The 20276-nt window shown below is 39.2% G+C and overlaps 1 protein-coding gene across 9 annotated transcripts in view; it reads right to left on the bottom strand.

Moving 5' to 3' along the window:
- The window catches only part of PTPN13 (protein tyrosine phosphatase non-receptor type 13), a 126207-nt gene that overhangs the window by 19910 nt on the left and 86021 nt on the right, over nt 1–20276 (bottom strand). For 8 of the 9 annotated variants that reach the window (XM_076337030.1, XM_076337033.1, XM_076337034.1 and 5 more), the window contains 15 exons: nt 19302–19484; nt 17950–18112; nt 13631–14054; nt 13364–13461; nt 11381–11437; nt 9739–9831; nt 8297–8404; nt 7428–7559; nt 6572–7038; nt 5442–5585; nt 3386–3479; nt 2487–2572; nt 1532–1694; nt 380–594; nt 192–290 (listed from right to left, as the gene is read on the bottom strand). In XM_076337030.1, coding sequence (XP_076193145.1) covers nt 192–290; nt 380–594; nt 1532–1694; nt 2487–2572; nt 3386–3479; nt 5442–5585; nt 6572–7038; nt 7428–7559; nt 8297–8404; nt 9739–9831; nt 11381–11437; nt 13364–13461; nt 13631–14054; nt 17950–18112; nt 19302–19484 — 2526 coding nt within the window. The remainder of the gene's footprint in view (nt 1–191; nt 291–379; nt 595–1531; nt 1695–2486; nt 2573–3385; nt 3480–5441; nt 5586–6571; nt 7039–7427; nt 7560–8296; nt 8405–9738; nt 9832–11380; nt 11438–13363; nt 13462–13630; nt 14055–17949; nt 18113–19301; nt 19485–20276) is intronic. The other variant, XM_076337029.1, reaches the window with a different exon arrangement.

Raw genomic sequence — 20276 nt, 5'->3', positions numbered from 1 at the left:
ATTCTTTTCACATTTCCACAAAATGCTTAGTACACTCCTGAGGGATTTACTGTAAGAACCATGTTTCTGTGAGCACCCTGCCCATCTTTCCATCTGCATCTTGCATTTAACTAACCCACCCACCAGATCGAATAAAGGAACCTTCAAATAGCAATTAAAAAAAAAAATCAATCATATGCCATAGACCTTACCAACAAAGAAGGATCGATGTCTGGTAGTATACCAGATGGTGGCCGACAAAGGAGAAGAGAGACTTCTGGAGATGTTCCCCTCAGAGCAGAGATGACTTCCTATGGCCACAGTGGGATTCATTATTAGATGCAGACCCCCAACACTTGCAGGACTACCACAGCATGAGTTTCACTGCTAAGATACAAACCTGCTGGGATAAACCCTTTAGCGATGCCCCATTCACTTTCAGAATGACGTCCCCAATTTCTATCTGCCCACTTTCTGCGGCGGGCTGCCCAGGGAAGAGCTTTTTCACCCTCACAATAGTTGAGCCCAGTTGCTCTGGGGTAAGGTTATCTTCACGGCAGAAACTGAACCCAAGGCCTGAGCTATTCTTCAACAGCTTTACCTCAAATGTGTTCTCTGCAAAAGAAACATTAACATTATTTCCTACAGCATGCTGTCCATGAAAAAAAGTGGCTAGTGCTCTCACTCCAGACATGACAATGCGCATGCTCCCCCTCACAGGGTTCTTCCACTTTACTGAACACAAGCGTTATCTAAAAGATCCCTCCAAGTTAAAGAGGACAAAAAGCTGACCATGCCTTCTCAGTCTGCTGGCTTGCCCTGACAATACCCACACTATACAGAAAGCCAGAGTGTCTCCAAAATACTGTTCCCCAGCAACTCCATTAAGGAGCCTATTAAAGCACAGTGTGACACAATCTTTCTGGCCACTGATCAGACATTAGTGAGAGCAGCAACTGGAGTTCCTGGCAGACAGGGTAAATCCCATGCAGGAAGACTAAAGGGTATCTGCAGTGGTTTCCCCACCTGGGTAGGCTTCCCTTCATTTTCACGAGTCTCCAGAAAGAGAAGTTGAAATATGCCAACCTCTAGTCAGCTACACAAATACCCCTTCTCTCTTCATCCAGCTCTTGATGTTTTCTCTCATCTAGACAGGACCAGCAGGACCTACAGAAGCTCTCATTTACATACGAGTATCTTAACCTTCCCTTGGCACTCCTTAGCAGCATCAGAGATAGCAGCACCCCTTTTACTCCAGCCTTGCTACAGCCCTGGCCTGCAAGGCTAGTGAAATTGGGAAACAACAAGGAAAGGTGAGAGAGCAAACAGTTAATAGTAACTAAACAAAGTTAGCAAGATGTGAAAGGAAATCTTAAAAACAAATGCAACAGCACAAAAAGGAAGAGACTGCATCATGTGCAGGGGCTTGGTATAGATTCCTACCAGCTCTTTCTCCTGTCTGTCTTTCTGTTCTACAGAAGATTTGAAGAAAAATATTACAAAAACTAAAGGATGCTTTGAAAGTTCAGACAATTGTCCTATGTGACCTGACCTGCAGTGACAAAGTTGTAATCTTTGGCATTTGTAGTTTTTGTCGCTGGTTTCTCCTGTGGCTCACATTGCCCCACCTGATTTGGAGGCGTGCACTGTGGTGTTACTGGAGCGTGAACCTTGGCCATTGAAAGCTGACCTTTTTCCAACAGCAGATGCACCACCTAAAGAGATGAAACGTGTTTCTTTCTGACTTGTCAGGGTCCTAAGTTTTACAGCAGCAAACTTTACAGACACCTCCCTCCCCATACCTCCTCCATTTGTTCCTTATTTTAAGGGCTGTAAATGACAACCTCCAAAATACACTAATGGACTTGCAAGATACTTGCCAACATAGAGTAAGAAGGGGTTTTCTTCCAATAAGGCTGTGAGGACACATGTGTACAGGGAATAGAGTTAAAAGCATTTTATAAAGTGAGCACAAATAGTAGTCCTTAGCAGCTCTGAATGTGTACATTCACTGGCTATTTTCAGGTGTGCATGTACTTTCACATATGAAGCAGCCGCCATAAATATTAATACTATTAAATGAGTAGACATTATTGACAGAATCAAGCGCTTTCCAAAAAGGCCAAGACTCAAGTAAAGCTACTGACACAGCATGCAAACACAGTTGCATATATGGAGGCCCTTGTCTCCTCAGTGGTTCAGATTTAGGACCCGTCTGTAGCATGCTGCTACAGCTGCTTTCCAACCTGTGCACCTGGGCTTCCTTCCTGTGAAGCCCAGGGACAAAGAGAAACCAATTCCATGCAGACCTCTCGTCTGCACATGGAGTCAGAATTTCACTAGGGTGGGCAGTGAGATTCGAGGCCCAGGAAGCCAAGGAGTCTAAGAAAGCACACGTAAAGCAACCAGGACACTGGGGAGAATTCCAGTCTTCAGGTTCCTTTACTGCTTTTCACTCATGAAGATCTGGTTTACTACAGATAGGAGTAGAACCAGCAGCTGCTTACCTGCCCAGTGTTTCTCAGCGTTTCAACAGCTTGCTTATGGGTAGCACCTTCCAAACTAATCCCATTGACGGAGAGCACACGGTCACCTACAAATGATTGATTACTAATTTAAGAAAAAGCAGGCACAACATCATCTATAGAACGCATATGATGCGCAGAAACCTTCAAGTCTCAGCTAACAAGGACAGTTATGGAAGTAAATTCTCCCTCCCCTCCACACTCTGAGTCAAGAAGAGAACTTTGCAACTAAACTATATGGTTGGACTCAATGATCTCAAAGGTCTTTTCCAACCTAAATGATTCTATGATTCTATGGGATAGCCCCACGTCAAAGCTAGTGTTAACCATCAGAATGATAGCCTGCCACAAAGCTCAGACTCTTTATTAAAAACAAATCTTAGTCTACAGTGGGAATTCTCAGTTCAGTAAAGAATGTGGCCTGGCTTACAAACAAGAAAAGTGATTTTCTGTATTGAGTTGCCCAGCATGCTGAGCAAGAAGGCCACAAATAATACAAAGCCCTCTCTCTCCATGGCTGGAACAGAGAAGTGTTCTCCATTAACACAGGCTGCATTAGGGAAGAAAAAAAAAAAATCCTGCAGCTTATCTCCTATTTTTCCCCTCCACAGTCTCAGCACTTTTCTGTTGGTTCTGCAGTTGTTCTACACTTTTTTTTAATCTTCACCTGCAGAATTAGCTATCAAGGCAATATTTAAAATGACAACTACAAATGCAGTAGCTCAGAAAAACAGCTCTTCTCCCCAGTGAAAAAGGTACAATGAAAGGAGGCAAGCAGAGTTCCTAGCTTCTAGGCCACAGTGCATCATCTAGTCCACCACAGAGAGTTATCTGCCCTTTTTTCACATTAAGAGTCCCAACTGAAAGAACTGAAATACTACCTTTTTCTATTCTGCCATCTGCTTCAGCTGCTCCCTTAGGAATAATTGCTTTCACATAAATACCACCATGCCTTATGCTTGTATTTACACCGCCCTAAATGGAAACCAAAAATAGGATCTGTTAGTCTTTTTGCAGTTAGAATACTTAGTAATTAAACAGTGTCACACAAGGAAAACTGTACTCAGGAAGCACCTGGGCTACTGGTATGTAAAAAGAACAGCCAAACTATCAAAACCAAAAAGTTACACAAAGCATGTTTTCGCAGTCATGCAATTTATTACGAATGAAGTTGGGGTGGGAATATTGTAAAAACACGATGCATCACAATGCAAATGCACCCAAAACAAATAAATGTCCTTCAGCAGAAACGTCTGCATTATGCCAGACTTTCCATGCTTGCATGCATATCAAAGCTCAAAGATGTGTGACAGCACAGCATGCCAAAGCAGCAGATGCATACCCATGCAGCGTCCTACTCCAATATACCCTCTCTCTGATGTAACTAAGGAGTCCTGCTTTCTCTCAGCTCATACAAGTTTGAAGGTCTAAGCTGAAAAAAATCTGCTCAAGCTCAAAAGGCATTGTTTTTGGAGGGCCTTAGCCTTTCTGCTCATTGCAGGGGGGGGGGGTTGGACTAGATAATCTTTAAAGGTCCCTTCCAACCCAAACCATTGTATGATTCTGGCTCACTGCTGCACTATCAGTGCTTCTCCACAAACTTGGAGGGAAGAGGGAGACCAACAGTATATTAATGTTCGCTGCCAAAGCACACAACATTACATGTGAAAACTTAAAACACAGAGCTAATTGTACACCTCTTCTTTTCACCACTGTACAGGACAGCAATGCAAGGGGCAGAATGGAGGCTGGAAAAGGAAAGGTCAATGAAGATAACACTTGGTGATCCTTTAAGGGAAATCTTTGCATCGGTTGGCATCTTCTAACATTTTCTACAAAGCCAATGCATGCATACAGCAGGCCTGATGCTATTCAATAACCAGCTCCTCCTGAACCTTTGTTCCTCCAGCTGTCTCAGGTTATAAGCTTGACAAAGCAATATGACTTTGAATAGACTGGGATGCTAAAATAATAGAATTTCATTCTGCTCCTCTTACAATACTAGCCATATATATGAAAACAGTGCTAGGCTTGCGAATTGGCACTTCACCTACATGCCAATCTGTATGGCCACATTTGGGAAAAGGCCAACTTAGTTTTAGGTATAAACAGCCAGTGAAAGCCACCAGTTTTGAACTATAGCTAATAACTGCTCTCTGTTGTTATAATTTAAACAACTTTTCCTTTTTTGAATTACTGTGTAGCCCGGCAATCAATCAACCAGAGATAATACTTGAACATTAAAACACCAAAATGTATTTTTGAACACAACACAAGAACAGGAGCAGTGAAAAATGTGTGCATCTCAAGTTATAAATCATTCTCTTCTTCCCTGAAGTGCCACTCTGTAGTATGGCAGGCCCTAAACGTAAACTACCTTCAAAATTTTATAGCCTGAAGAGAAATTAGTCCATTAAAAATACATTTTTGTCTTGTATTGCAAGAAAGCAGTGTCAACCAGGTCTTATTTGGATTTAAGTAGTTTTTTACTTTCTGCCTTTCATCCAGCAGAGGGAGAACACTGAACATGGTATATGTGTGTGGATGTGCATAGATACTCTTAAGTAACACTACTGCTTCCACTGCCTGCAATGCCAGTGAGGGAAGGTCTTATTTCTCTCCCTTGTAAATTTGCTACATTACTAGGTAGCAAGGGACAAAGACCATCTTGCTTTTTGTACTCACAAAGCAGCATCTGTGATAAGATTCTATTAGGACTTTGGGGCTCCACCATAAAACAACAAACAAGAGTTACTTAAAGGGCAGATGACAAGAAAAGGGATATAAAATAGTATTACTTTTCAGCTTTGGTAAGATTAATCACACATCAGTAAAACTATATACTTAACAGTGACTCCAGAAAATATTTTGCTTCCTTGTAATTTAGCAATTTTATGGGTTTCTGGGAGTAGAGAAAAAGAGAAAACATCTAAAAACCTTGTCAAACAGTACCGTGACACTTATTCCCAAGCCGTTATCTTTTTTGGCTAGTTCAACCTCAAAGATATCTCCAGGTTTAAGAAGTGTTGCAGTAACCTTTTTAGAATTCATTTTGTTTGCTGTATTCACTGAGGAAGATTCCTTTATTAAAAAAAAAAAAAAGAGAAACAAACAAAACAAAAAGAGAATGATTTGCCATTAGAACAGAAGTTTACAGTTAAGACCCTAAAAGGTGTGTTTTTGAGTCAGATGCAGCCAAAAGGAGTCCACATGGCAAAGTACCAATTAGCAAGACCCATAAGGCTCATTGCTTTAACTCTTCCATTGCTGCCATTGAACAGGTTTAGCACAGAAATATGATTGGCCTTCAGCAGCCGAATCTTTATTGTCAAAGTGAGTTGGTCACAGAACACAGAAACTATAGTACTTCAGTATTACAGCAGCCTAGGGTCTGTTGGATTAATTTGCAGGAGCTGCCACAACTTGATTGAATAACCTCCATCAGCTGAAAAGAGGAATCACTGCAAGTTAGGAATTAAGTTGTAGTACTTGCCAATTGTGTACTTTCAGAAAGGTGAAGCAGCAAGCTGTCTGTTCGGAGCATGGCTCACTGCTAAACTTGACTACACAAGAGCAGTTTTCCATGGATTAGATCAATCTCAAAAGACAATGAGTTCTGCTGCTACCCATTCCAGATGCATCACTACTACTTTAATCTAGGAAAAACTTAATTTATCTGCCAGGTGAATCAACTTACCTCTAGGGGTGGTTGCTAGACTATGACCATATTGGACAAACACACAGAATTGAAAGGAGGTTTTCTACAGAATCAACAAATGCACTATACGTTCATCCCAAAGCACAAGCTGCCTCTAGTAAGACATGCCCATCTTGTGACACTGGAAAGCTGGGAAGTTGTTACAAGTTACAGGAGTGATTTTCTCCATTTATTTTGACCAAAATCACCAAACTATTAGAAATCAGCTATTAGCATTTGCCATTAGAAGGATAAGCTGCAGGCTAGGCTGTCCTTCCCCTACATCCTTTTACCTTATTCACACCCACAGTCAGCTATTTCACTACCACTGTTATACTGATGGGAAATATTCATACGAAATATGCTATGCCTTTTTAGCTGGCTGTTGCTCCTGACTGCTGGAATAAGTTGCTTCATCCATGTCAGAATCCCCTCGGTCAGAATATTCCACAGACTCCACTACCCCAGGCCTTTTATTTTTTGCTCGAGTACTGTCAGACGAGGATCTTCTCTTCTCGTTCATTTTAGAAAGCCCAGACTGGGAATCGCTGTAATGCTGAGGATCCTGCTGGGCTCTACCACTTGCACGTTTGCCAAAGAAGCTCGCTGTCTGGCTCTGAGAGAGGCTGGCGCTCTCAGTTCTGGAATCCTGGGAGCTCACGCTTCCATCCCGCTTGCCTCCTGACAAACCAGACAAACTCCCTGAAACAGGCCTCTGGTGACCATGGGAACGGTTGTGTTCTTCTGAAGAGGACTCTGCCTCATTGTCCTGCACTGACGATGGCCTCCTTAAATAAACCCTGGTTCCATTACTGATGTGTGCAGCATTAGACGATGCTGAAAAGCAGGAGACAAGACAGTCATCAGTAGCTGGTAACATCTTATCTGCAGTATGACACAAATTTCTCAGCTTACAACCACGTAAGGTTTTACCCATTTATATTATGCAGAACACTTTCTGTTTACGATGCAACCGGTGTGTCCTCACCAAAGGTTACCGTAACACACTTCTTTGTTCAGTCTTAGAACACAATTTCAAGCATATACTAGCTGGGGTTGCTTACAGAAGTGACTGTAGTTAAGGTGATGTTTTACGGCTATCTCTGTTGATTAGATTAGTAATTTAAAAGAAACACAGAAAGTACTTTACAAAAGGTGTCAGAGAAGGCAGAGTGCTCAAACTCAAAGAACAACTCTTTAATAATATGGAATATTTCTCTCTGTACCTTTGGATAGCTTGTCCTTGGGCTGAGAGATAACAAGTGTCACGTCTTCAGGTGTGTTCTCCAAAATTTCTAATGCTGCATGGTGGCTGACGCCTTCTAAACTTGTGCTATTTATGGATATTAGTCGGTGTCCTGTGCAAAAGGGTTTGTTCAGATACAATCTAACATCTACATTTTTACGAGAATGTGAAGTACAGGTCTGAAAATCTCTACACAATGCATGGATTAAAAATTACTAAAATTCAAGTGATGCTGGAATAGGGAACCTTAATCATTAAAAAAAACCCCAAACCCAAAACAAACCACAAGAACTGGTTATGAATATTTCCTCTTTTTAAACCTGCCAAACCTTTCCATATTATGATTTCTACCTTCTCTTCTGCTGTAAGAAAAACGTATGCAAAAGCAAAAATCGAGAAGTGAAATAAGCAATATGCAGTTCATTTCAAGGCACAGACTAAAATGAAAAGAAAAAAAAGCGGATATTAAATAAAATAAATTCCCACCCGCTATAGTAGCCATATGGTTACATTCACTTTTTCCAAAATCAAAATATGGATTTGGAGTTTTAAAAAACTGAAATTACAAAGTATCTATAGAGAGACAATAGCAAATAAAGCCCTTATCTTTATACGTAACTTTAATTTTCTGCTACTTCAAGATTTATCATTTTTACTTTGATTCAAATGATTTTTGTTTTTGTCTAGTTTAACAAAGAAGTATCACCAGTTTTCAGAAATTATCCAGAAGGTAACTGAAGGTCAGCATTTATAAGGGACTGACGCCCGCAGCCATAGATGGAAACGGTACTACATACACGTTTGGCCTTTTCTTTCATGTATACACCTCTTCTTATTTACACTATTCACCTGGCTTTAGAGATCCTTCCAAATCAGCTGGCCCTCCGGGAATAACTGAATGAATAAAAATTCCCAAATCAAGTTTCCCCGTCTTCTCTCCGCCGACTATTTGAAAGCCTATTGAAAAAGGCCCAAAGCAGGCAAGAATGTCAGTGATCACAGTGTAACAACACAAGTCCATATTTCAGAATGGACAAAAACTTAGTCATCCTAATAAATGTAAAGTAAAAGAAACCTATACATCTCAAAGAAGTCTACATGAAAGTAAATGGTAAAGCTTTTTTGATTAAGCTTTATTGCACACTCTGTTTTTGAGCAAGCGATTCTGATTTTGTCTAGCTGGCTTCCCAGAAAACTCCAGCAAAGGCTACAGAAGACAACTGTGGCAAGAGAAACACACGCACAAATAGATGACATTAAATGTACATTTGCTGACCAGATGAAATGTATTTTCTCTTACTTAAAAATTTCTGGTTTTCTCCATTGCTTCACCTAAATGTTTGACCCTGGTCTTAAGAACTGAGTTTTTCAACTCCCTGTTTTCTTTTGAGACTTCTAATCTGTTTCTGCTAATTCTACCAGGTAAACCTGGGAAGGATGTTCAAGATGAAAAAACAAACAAAATAGAAGATATTAGGTCTTCTCTATTCTAGCTAAAACAGCAAAGTACCATAGATTGCATGAGGAAGAAAGAGAATAAACGGTGCATTTCATATGAATTTCTTTCCTTTTTGGTCAACTCTTAATTTATCGTGCAGGGTAAACACTAAATATTATTGTCTTGCAGGCTTTTTCCCCTCTTCAAATTTACACAACAGTCCTATTTTGAATGACAGACAGAACAATGTCCTCAAGGACACTTTAGGGAGCCTCCCTAAAGCACAATACTGACAGCAAATTAGTCATTACTCATACAGGGAAAAATTACGTGGGTTTATGAAAAAAACTCAGCGGTAGAAGAAGGAATGGAATGTAAAACTCGTCTTCCAAGCTCCTTAAACCTCAAATTAGTGTTCCAACTGATGATATTATAAAAGTAAGAAAAACACTCCACAATTAGCTCATAATGGCTTTTTAATGTCTTTTTTGTTGTTGTTTAAAGCCTTCAAGCTGTCACAGCTGCGAGGTGTCCACATAGACAAAAATCTTGTACCTGAAAACAGAGATGAACTTTAAAGGCCAACTTTTAGGATGACTAGTTCACAATATAAATATTATCCTACACTTACAATACGAAAAAACCAGATTTGTTTAACATCACTCAAGAAATCAGTAGCAGCCACTATCTAGTAAGTCCACGCTTCAGCATCTTAAATGCCTTCGTAATCCAGCTACTGTCTGCACTGCTTTCCTCAGTCCTACAATAAATACTTAAATACAGACCAGAAAGCTTTATTTTGTTTTTGCCTTCTAGGAACACACATGACAACAACAATTTTAAAGCCACTTACCTAAGCCCAATTTTTCATCCTTTTTCAAGTTCACCAAAGTGATCTCTCTTTCTGGTGAGGCAACTCTGCTCTGTGTTGTTTGCAGAGCGTCAACTGAAAAGTCAACATTTCATGATCAGATGCTACCTGAATGCTTCCCTTCAGGTTTGCTTTGAAGTTCTATTCCATTAAAAAAAGATTACTTGCCTAATAACCTGAAAAGCTATTCTGAACTAGTGGGTCCAACTTTCATCTTCCAAGCCATGTCCACATAAAAAAAACCAAAACACCACCACTGTTATAACTCACTCCCATTTTCAGCAATTAAAATCTTTTGTCCTAAGAAAAGCACCTCTTGGAATTACAACACAATTGAGCCCTAGAATCTTCAAATTTATTAGTCTCAGTTCAGCAAAGTGTTTACGTGCCCTGCTCAGGTAGGCATGACGTAAGCACATTGGTAAAAGTGAAACTGAGGCTTATTATATGACGTTACTAAAAGGTTACTCGGTGAGTTCTCTTAATGGTGGTCCTTCATTAAAAAACAACCAACATTAGAAACATCTACTAAAACCTATCTTGTTTAAATTTATTTCCTCATTTGCGGCTCCACAGGCTGCTGATTCTGCCTCTTCCAAAATCTGAACACTCTCACAATAGATTTATGTGACTCCTGAGGGTTCCCAACAGGCTGAAGTAGACCCAGGCACCTCAGAGACAGAAGGAGCACGATTAACGCCAACGTATTGTAAGTCTGAACTCATGAATTTGCCACCTAGAGAAGGTACAACTTGTTTGGTCTGGAATGCCTGGCATACTTTTGCCCTCAGTGGAACAGGCAATTCCACAACGGTAGAAACTTACTGAGCTCTACACACTGGTACAAGCAGAAAACAGTGGTGCAAGAGAGTGCAACAGACTGCACCACCTGGAGAAGGAGTTATTCTCCCACAAAACCAAGTCAAACCTAAAGAATAAAAGAAAAAAAAAAGTAGAAAAGGAAAAAAAAGGAAGAAAAAAGGAAAGGAAAAAAAAGGAAGAAAAAAGGAAAGGAAAAAAAAGGAAGAAAAAAGGAAAGGAAAAAAAAGGAAGAAAAAAGGAAAGGAAAAAAAAGGAAGAAAAAAGGAAAGGAAAAAAAAGGAAGAAAAAAGGAAAGGAAAAAAAAGGAAGAAAAAAGGAAAGGAAAAAAGGAAGAAAAAAGGAAAGGAAAAAAAGGAAGAAAAAAGGAAAGGAAAAAAAGGAAGAAAAAAGAAAAAAGGAAAAAAAAAGAAAAAAGGAAAAAAAAAAGAAAAAAGGAAAAAAAAAAAAGAAAAAAGGAAAAAAACAGTCTTCTCAGGCTCTACAGAACCAGTAACCTCCCAAGTAAGGGAAATGAGCTCTGGAGAGCATGGTGTGTCAGGTAATAGCACCCTTCAGGTCTCAAACTAAACAGACACTATTCATATTTGAAAAATATTACACACAGATGTCAAACTCTCCCCCAAGAAGCAATCCAAAAGAAATATTAGGAGTTGTATTTAGGAAAAGGTCCTATCCAACTAACTGGGAGAGGTATTTGATTTAAGAATAGCGAAGAAACAGGACAGGTGGAACAGTGAAGCACTTGAGAGTGCTTCGCAAACTGACTGAATTAATTCTGTAGGCATATTATTCATCAACTTACCACTTTCTTTTAACAGCGTTGATGATGGAAGATTTCCCAAACTATTCATGCTAACACCTGTGACATGAATGGAAATATTAGACATTTTTATCAATTTTTTTTTTAATACGAAAGCTACCAAAAAGTATTTCAGGCTTTACACAGTACACATGAGCTCATTCACAATATCAGATTACTTACTTATTTTAAAAATCAATAAACATGAAAGTAGTTTTGGAATAGCAAATCCAAATTACTTACATACTTTGGTTGTGGTTCAAGGTTCAGATAGACGGTAGCTCATGCAAAGGCAAAGAATTAAAGAAAGGACAGAGGTTTGGCCTTTACAACCACTGTTAACTTCAGATAAAATTAATGGATCTTTAAGAAACTAAGACAAAGACTAAATTTTCTAACAGGATTGCATGAATATGTCTAACCTAATAAACCAACACAACGGGAGTCTTGTAAGATTTTGTACAGTAACAAATAAGTTGCTGCAGTAACAAGCAATTTGAACTAAGTATTTCTATTTAAATTAGTTTGCATATAGAATCAATATTTTCTTTGGAATGATCAATGCCAAGCAAATATGGCCATACTTTAAAGAGGATAAAATAATAAATGTACTAAGTTATGAAAGTAAACGAGGTAAGGTAATTCAAGCTTCTTAGAAAAGCAGTCCTGGGCTTTTCCAAACCTCTGAACCCTAAAGTTTCAGTTGATGAGTTTCATCATGCAAAGAATATGTGTCCCCCAGCACAGGCAATGTGATTCAGCAGGACTTTCTGACATGTAGCTAAGATCCTTATCAGAGTTGCTGCCCAGAAGATTATGGGTAAGCATGTGGTAACACTAATTGTAAAGCTAAAAGCATAGGATAAATGGCTGCAACCAGTCACTACAGAAACTGCATGCCTCATCTCACTCTTAGTAGCTTATGCTCTCAGTACTGAAAGAGCATGGTGCCCAAGTCAGTCCTGGTTTCAAGTGCAGTGGGGGCAGATGCAGTTAAGTGTTTGTATGTCACACTCTGTTTTGTTTTTTTTTTTTTGTTCATGTTTTTTGAGACTTTGTTTATACTGACCCCCATAAACTTAATCTTCCTCCACTTTTTCTGATGTTCTGTAACTAATCAGTATTTAATATTAAGCAAAAGGAAAGCAACAAAAGCAAGCTAAGGCTGCAAATGTTTCAGTCATTGTAGTTTCTGTTATTATAACAGGGAACCTCCTATAACCAGAAACTGATGACACATAGATATTAAAAATTAACGTACAATAACCCAACGCACAAGTTTAAGTCTATTTAGCTGCTCTGAATCTTTTTTTTTTTTTAATGTGAACTCTGTATTTTTACTGCCTAGTAAGACTATTTGTGTGCAATCCAATCCTTGCCAAGAAAATGGAGTAAGTACGTCTGGCTTAGCTCATTACAAGAGTGTTTTTGTGAAACACCCAATGCACTGCAAAAAAATTGTACCTAATTTATTATATCTAAATGAGACCAAACAAAAAAAAAACCCCAAAACTGTGCAGTTACTGCTCAGAGGTACTAGCCAATAGCCAGCTTATGCGAAACTGAGTCCACTTCCAAAAAATCACTCCCTGCACCCTTTCTACAGAAAACACTAAAAAACGTCAAGCTTGACAAACAGACTGTATTGCTTAAGACTAGCAAATTATTAAAAGATCGATACAATAAAATGGCACTCTGAAGTGACAAAATGGAAGATGTTTTCTGGAACAGCTTTTACTGTCAAGTACAATACTTTGTACACCTGTCTATAGACGGTGTTGTCCAAAGGAGGATTTTTTTGATTCATTGCAACAATTATTCAGGAATAACTGGCAATTGGCCTGGATTACTTTAACATGTGATACTCTACTCCCTTTTTCAAATCGAAATATTACCATCAGTTAATAAATATATCAAAGCATTACACCCAAAGCAATTTTAGAGGTTAGTTAGTAAATACAGTAATATTATTTTTTGCATGCTGACCTACAACATAGGCTTGTCCGGTATCTTCAATGGATGAGGAGTCTGATTCATTTTTCTTTCTTTCAGGGCTTCTACTTAAACCTGCATGAGATTTTGAACTTAAAGGGGAGAAGGAGAGAAGGGGAACCAGACAGAGGGAAGAGGAAGTTGGGAGAGGGAAGGGAAGGATCAATGTAATAAAATAATTTTATGAATAAATCAAAACTGATGCAAAATGTACATTGACTGTACACAAAGATATTGCAGGGCGGTCAGAGAGACTCTTACTTGTTCAGTTTTAATGCTCCCGCTGCTGACCCAGTATCAAATTTTGGCATTTGCTGAAAGACTCTTCCCATTATGTCTTCTATTTTTTTGGGGGAAGAGTCCAAAGCAGTTATAATATTTTTCCTTGGGGGGTAAACCGAGATGTGGCTCTGACTCAGATCGTGAAACGACTTGCTCATAACCCTGGGTCTTTCCTCCCATAGAGTCTTCTCGTTCTTGTCCTTTGAAGAGCCAGGAAGTGGCTGGAAGAGTGAGAGCTCAGAGCAGGACAGCCTCTTCAGAATCTCTGCTTGAACCGACAGAGGTCGAACGGCAAGTCGGTTCAAAGTGCTGCTGGCCAGGCTACCAGTACTGATTGCTCGTCCCATGTTGAAACCTTTGACAGAGTCCGCATGAAGGTTTAGGCTCCTAAATGAAGCCCTTTCTGTGGATTTTTTTTTAAACAAAAACCAAACAAATTTAAGTTATACAGCAGAGCTAGTGTGACCTCCTTGTGTAAAGCATGCATTTTAAACAACCAAATTCACACAAAGCGTATTTTCTCTAGATGCTCAGAAGTACGTACCATCATCAGGTACATATAAACAACTACCGTGCATTTTGCTCAGGAAGCAAAGTTTGGAGTTCATGACATTACACTAACCTGACCATCTACTACACTGAAGTCCAAAAACCCAGAATAGCAGAATATTTATCCCCTTATTAGTATGAAGACTTATATTCCCTGTTAAACTGCTGTGCCTTATATACAGGCACATCATCTCTTTCTGCAAAGCAAATAATATCCTCAAGCCAAGTCACCTGGAAGACTACATTTCCTTTAACCTGCTCATACAAGTCTTTTCCAGAATTTGAACAAATAGGGCTCCCCCACCTCTACACCATCAGATCCTACCAAACTTCCGTCCATCCATTGCTCAGTTTTCTTCACGAGTCCCTGACACGCTTACAGTACAGCTGTGAAGTCATGGGGGCTTGGCAGCATCTCTATCCAGTTAAAGAGCATCAGTTCACTCAGGTGCACTTGGGGACTTCCCCTGCCAGAAACATCCTAAATGTTTTAGCACAGAACAGAAAGTGTTGACTGGGGTTCGCCAGGCTTTTTGACTCACAGACTGGGATTCCCTTAAGCAGCAGAGAGAAACAGGTTTTGGACTGTAATTAAATTACTGTCAGCTGAGTCATGGGAACTGTCTGGGTGGATGTTCTTAGCTGAAAGCAAATGCAAGATAATACAACTCAGCTTAACCCCCTCTTATTTTAGAGCAAAGCTGATCAGGGCTCATTTCTATTAGCCTACCTGCCTCCTAAGGCTAGCAGTTAAGTTCCTGTGGCTTGGCTCTTGCACAGAAACTTGGTAAGCTGTGGCAACATGTTTGCTAGTTAGAGCCTTTAAAGGAAATCAGGCCATCTGAACCCTTCATAAACTTCACTGATGTCTTGGAGTCAGTTCACAGGGAAGTCTGAGGAAAAGCAACTGCGTATATATTTCTGATTTAGGGTTAACTAGTGTTTTTTTAAACTCTACATACAGCTAGGAAATAAGCTGCTTTAGGAAGCTGCACTGTAAGGAAAATGCTACTTTTTGCTACACATCATCCATTAGCTTTACTAAATGCCAAAGTATTCACCATTAAAGAGTGTATTTGGCAAATGCAACCTCAGCACTGCCATTCCAAAAGACATTCCTTCCTCCAATACCTAGGGCAGGAATTAACTGCAACAGTAGCTCATACTTTCTCTATAATAGGCATACAGATTGAGAAGATTCAGTTGTGGAAGCTTTTTTTTGTCCTTTTTAAAGGTGAATTAGTATACAACTGCCACTTCCTTACCCACACCAAATACCTCCTCTAGCCATTGCCACCAGACAGACTAGATGAGCTACATAAGAACGATTTTGCTCGATCAGACCAGAGGTCCACAAATCTCAAACGTGGCCTTTCACACCTTCTGCCAATCCCTTAACTGAAAATTCTCATGTGCTCAAAACTTGTCCTTCATAAGGCTGACTCAGTTCATCTTTGCGGTTTTCTATATGCCCTTTCAGGAATCCAAACATCCATCTTAAAACTCAGTGCTTGGTTCTGTTCATTGCAAGGCCACAGAAGTTGTGCAAAAAAGAAACATTCCTCATGTTATAGCTTATCTCCCTTCTTATGTACCATAAAATTGCTAGTAGTATTTGGTTGGTTTGTTTTTTTTTTTTTTAAACTTTGTGTCTCATCTCTTTCTATTCGTGCAGAAAGAATGTTATTCAAGAGGCATCTTCCTTTTATTTTCCAAGCCTAATTCTTTCTATTAGATTTACATGTGTTAAAATGGTTTCTCCCAGGTCACTGAAGACATTGTGCAACAAGTGAAAAACATGTCATGGTACATCACAGGGGCTATAAAGCACTCTCCCTTATGCCTCCATCCTCTATTATGTTCCATGAAAATTTGTTCACCGTCACTATGCATGCCTTCTCCCTTGTCTCAAAGTATTTTCTCCATTCACTGGCTGAAATCAAGGTGAGTCTTGCAAGACACTGTAATACTGTATTTCTAAAGAATCTTCCAAAGCATATTAATCTTCTGAAGTCTGCTACTCCACCCCACGAACGCTGCAAGCGTTACAGGCACATGCTTGCGTTCATTGTGCTGTTAACCCAGAATCAGTCCTTAAGTAAGGAACCTCCAAAACGTACACTTCCTGTGGTGATCAGCCTTGAGTTAATAATACTGTCACCTGCCCTTTTCTTTACTGTTTTGCTGAGTGTTTCCAAACAGCAGTTTTTACTGACATTTTAAGGGCTCTGGAGAAAAAAAAACAACACAAAACTTGATGCTTCTGAAGGCCAAGAATAATGCTTCCCAAATACTGCCTGGGATTTCACTGCTTTAACAAAAGAAAAGCAGTACTTATAATTAATATGCTATGCTGACTAGCTGCTTCTTCATTATTTTCTCTTACCTATATTCCAATACTTTCTCTTTTTAAAAATATTATTCTAGTAACTCTATTGCTATGCAGGAAAGAGAAACATGGCTAATCAATTTAGATCAGTAAAGTCATGACAAAAGCAAACTTTTTGTTTGAATAGTTTTTACTTTTAATAACCAAGTGTAATGGAATTAACCATAATACTGATTTATTTGCTTCTGATTACAGATTACTGATGAAATTTGAGATCTCTGAATTCCAAGTGATCTGCACTACACAGAAGCAAACTATTATTTTCCAGACTCCCAAAGCACAACACATACTGCATCTGTAAGAGCAACCAAGTTTGCCTAGCCAAGAAAGCCTTTCATGTACTGCTTTTCTTTGCAATTCAGGATAAGCAAGCACTAAGTTAGAGAACGGTACAAAGGCTTTAAGTCACTTGGTCCTATTTCTTTGCACTAAGTTGGTTGAGCCCAACAAAATAGAAAAAAGGCTGCATAGTGGCCACATGCCTTCCCCTCCTCCCCCCCCTTTTTTTTTTAAATTAGAGATCACAATCTCCACAACAATGGGGTCAAACTCCATCCCAGCTACGCTGATGGAAGTCTGGATTAACAGCAACTGGAATGCAGACAGATAAAAACAGGGAACAAAGAAAGAATGAGCAGGCAGACTGACCAAAATAGCACTTCCAGGCTGCGCTGAAGGCCAGCCAGCCAAGTGAGCTCTGCTCCAAATAGTGAAGGTATTAGTACAGAGGGTTTTTTTTAATGATTGCATTCTCCAATTAATATTTTCTATTTAAAAAGAACACCTTTACATTTTCTATTATACACACAAATTAGATGGCAATTGTGAAGAAAATTGACTAGCAGTGCTGTTCCTTACTAGGTCTACCAAACATTAGGTGGAATAAAGACAGCTACACCCACAGCTTACAGATGCATCAATTAAATGCTCCCTATTGTATTTGCCCTCGCATGATCACAACATTTTATCTGTAATTCCACATTACCAAACCAATTAATTTCACATTAAGCAAAAGGTAAAAATCCTATTATTGAAATATCTTCAAGTTCTTTCTGAAAAAAGCCAAAAGCCATTAATCAAATGGTAAAGTACTATTAGTGACCTATTTTTAGATTCCTTTTATTATAGAGGAGCTGCTGTATGCCAGCTCTGTGTGATTTGCCAACTCTCTTTTTCTTCCCCTTAAACAAAACCTAAACAAACCTAGCTAGTAGATTCTCTTTATAGTACAAACCCTCCAAATGTAGAGCTACACATATGTAGCACTCAGCAGAATTACTGAAGCTCAAGATCAGTTCTTCTCCTTACAAAAATACATATAGATCGCTATTAAAAACCAACACAGCATCACAGTCCTTACCAATGTCCTGAGTGTCTTGGTTGCTCTGCCTAGTTCTCATCTGTAGTTGGAATTTATGCTGGGAAGAGCAGAGATGCAAAAGGTACTGGCAAGTCTTACTATTGTCAGTCTGAAATGCATGCTTGATACCATCTGACATGTTCTGCAAAGTTATTTTCTTCTTCTACACAATGGAGAAAGAAAAAAGTTGAAGACAATTATTTCTTTTGGCCTACAAAGAATTTTGTATTTGCTTGTGCACAGTTACAGCATTCAAACTTTCCTGAAGCAAAATGCACTGATGGGAGAGATACCTGTTAAAATAGGGGTTGAAAGTAATTTGAGATTTACAAAGTAGCATTTTACTACTTCTGGGCTAGATGAGATGGTACTTTATTATTATTTAATCCGTCTCTGTTACTGATGACTAATGACAACCAGTACTATTACATTTTGCAGGACAGGGTTTTCAAAAGCCTCTGAGGAAGTCACAAGGGGTGCTGCCACTCAAGAGGAAGAGAACTAGATGCTTATCTAATTATGAAATCTATCAGTTAATGTTCCAGATCTTAAATTTATCTTTTTAGTAATTTTTAAACTTCAGTTTACCAATTCTAGTTAAAATGATATCACAGACAAAACAGGCTATAGCTTTTCAATAAGGTATCGGAGTTGGAAGTACTGTTTTCAATACCCGTATAAAAGTAAGCATTTGAAGCTCAACACCTCATTAAACACTGACACATGGCCACCAGATTAGTGGTGTACCCACTAAAGTTGGCCGGTATTGTCCTGATCAAGTGTCAGCCCCTGTCACCCATTATTGTTTAACTTAACTACTCTTGGAAACACAACAACTTAAAAACAACATAGGTGCATCTCCTAGTTACACTGAGTACTGGCATTTGCCAGTACCCAGTCCTCTAATGCAGGATTCTCACTCTGGTGTTTCTTCACTACCCATGTCTCAAACGGCAGCATGGGCAGGTTGCCCAGAAATTAAGTAAATGGGCAGAGCGTCTCCCCATGCTAAGAGAAGCCCTTGATCTCTCTTTGTAATAGCACTTTCCTTAGAAGGCAGGGAAGCCACATTTCACATCAATACAGATTTGCCAAAACACAGGTGCTAAACTCTCTTCTGAGGCTGGAACCTCAGCAGCACAGAATGCAAGCTCATAAAAAGAAAAAAAAATAAAATCTTTAAAACATTAAAACTCCTATTTCAATCCCATAATACAACACAGCTCAGCCACACAAAATGTAGTCAGATCATGCTGTAAAACAGCAGCTTAATTTGCAAAAATAACAAACCAGTATCTAGAGATACAAATATAGACATGTGCACACAGATAGAGGAAAAGAGACTGACTTACACTAAAGGATATTTTCTTTGTCTCTCTCCATGGGAAGCGTAGTACAGGTGTGCGGGCAGCATTATGAACTTCAAAAATAACAACTCCTTTGGAGCACACTCCCAGAAGGATACCTGTTTGGGATCTCTTCTCAGGCAACACATGATGAAGATGAACCCCATATTCTGTGAGCCGCTGACACAACTGTACAGATCAATACAATGAAACTTCTAAGAATATGAAGTTAAGGCTATTACAAGTTTTTTATACCTCTAGATAAATATTATACCTCTATATAAATATTTTAATACATGCATATATATATGGATTTTAGAAAAAATGATTCTTCTCTGCCTGGTGATTCCGCTTATATAGTTTACAGATGTTACAACAGAGACATGTCAGCTGCTCTAGAAGGTTATAAGTCTTGATAGTATCTCTTGACCTGCCAAACACTACAGCAAAAGAACCTAGCATTTATTAAAATCAAACAACAAAAGCATGAATCAAGAATGCCTGTGAGTAAATCAAACTTGCACAAACCAATTGTTGGCAACAAACTGTAACTAGCCAGATGCACTTGTTATTGACACACTTCTTAAACACAGAATTAGATTAACACTGCAATTCTGCGACCACATTAAGGCATCATAACTGCCAAAAGATGCACTTTCACTCACTCTGCACTCCCAGTCATTCATTCCTGCTGTCTCTTCAGTACTGGCATAAGGGATTGATGCAATGAATGAATTGATGTAATGAAAATGAGAGAATCTAACTGCTCTCCCCACCCCACCCCCAGTCAGACTAGGTTTAGCTAGGATCAAGTCCCCTACTCTCGTTCTCTGTAGTTAAGTTACAAGAACACTTCTGCCAAACGAGCAGCAGCCTTAGAAGGGGCAAAGTCAGCTGAGTGCCTCTTCCACCACCTTCTCAAAGAGACTGTGGAGCTACAGTGTGACTGTGGAATTGCAGTGTAATGGTTATCTCCAGTGT

This window comes from Aptenodytes patagonicus, chromosome 4 (assembly GCF_965638725.1).
Source record: "Aptenodytes patagonicus chromosome 4, bAptPat1.pri.cur, whole genome shotgun sequence".
Lineage (NCBI taxonomy): Eukaryota > Metazoa > Chordata > Aves > Sphenisciformes > Spheniscidae > Aptenodytes > Aptenodytes patagonicus.
The sequence above is the reverse complement of the archived record's forward strand: the minus strand, read 5'-3'. Positions and strand labels throughout refer to the sequence as shown.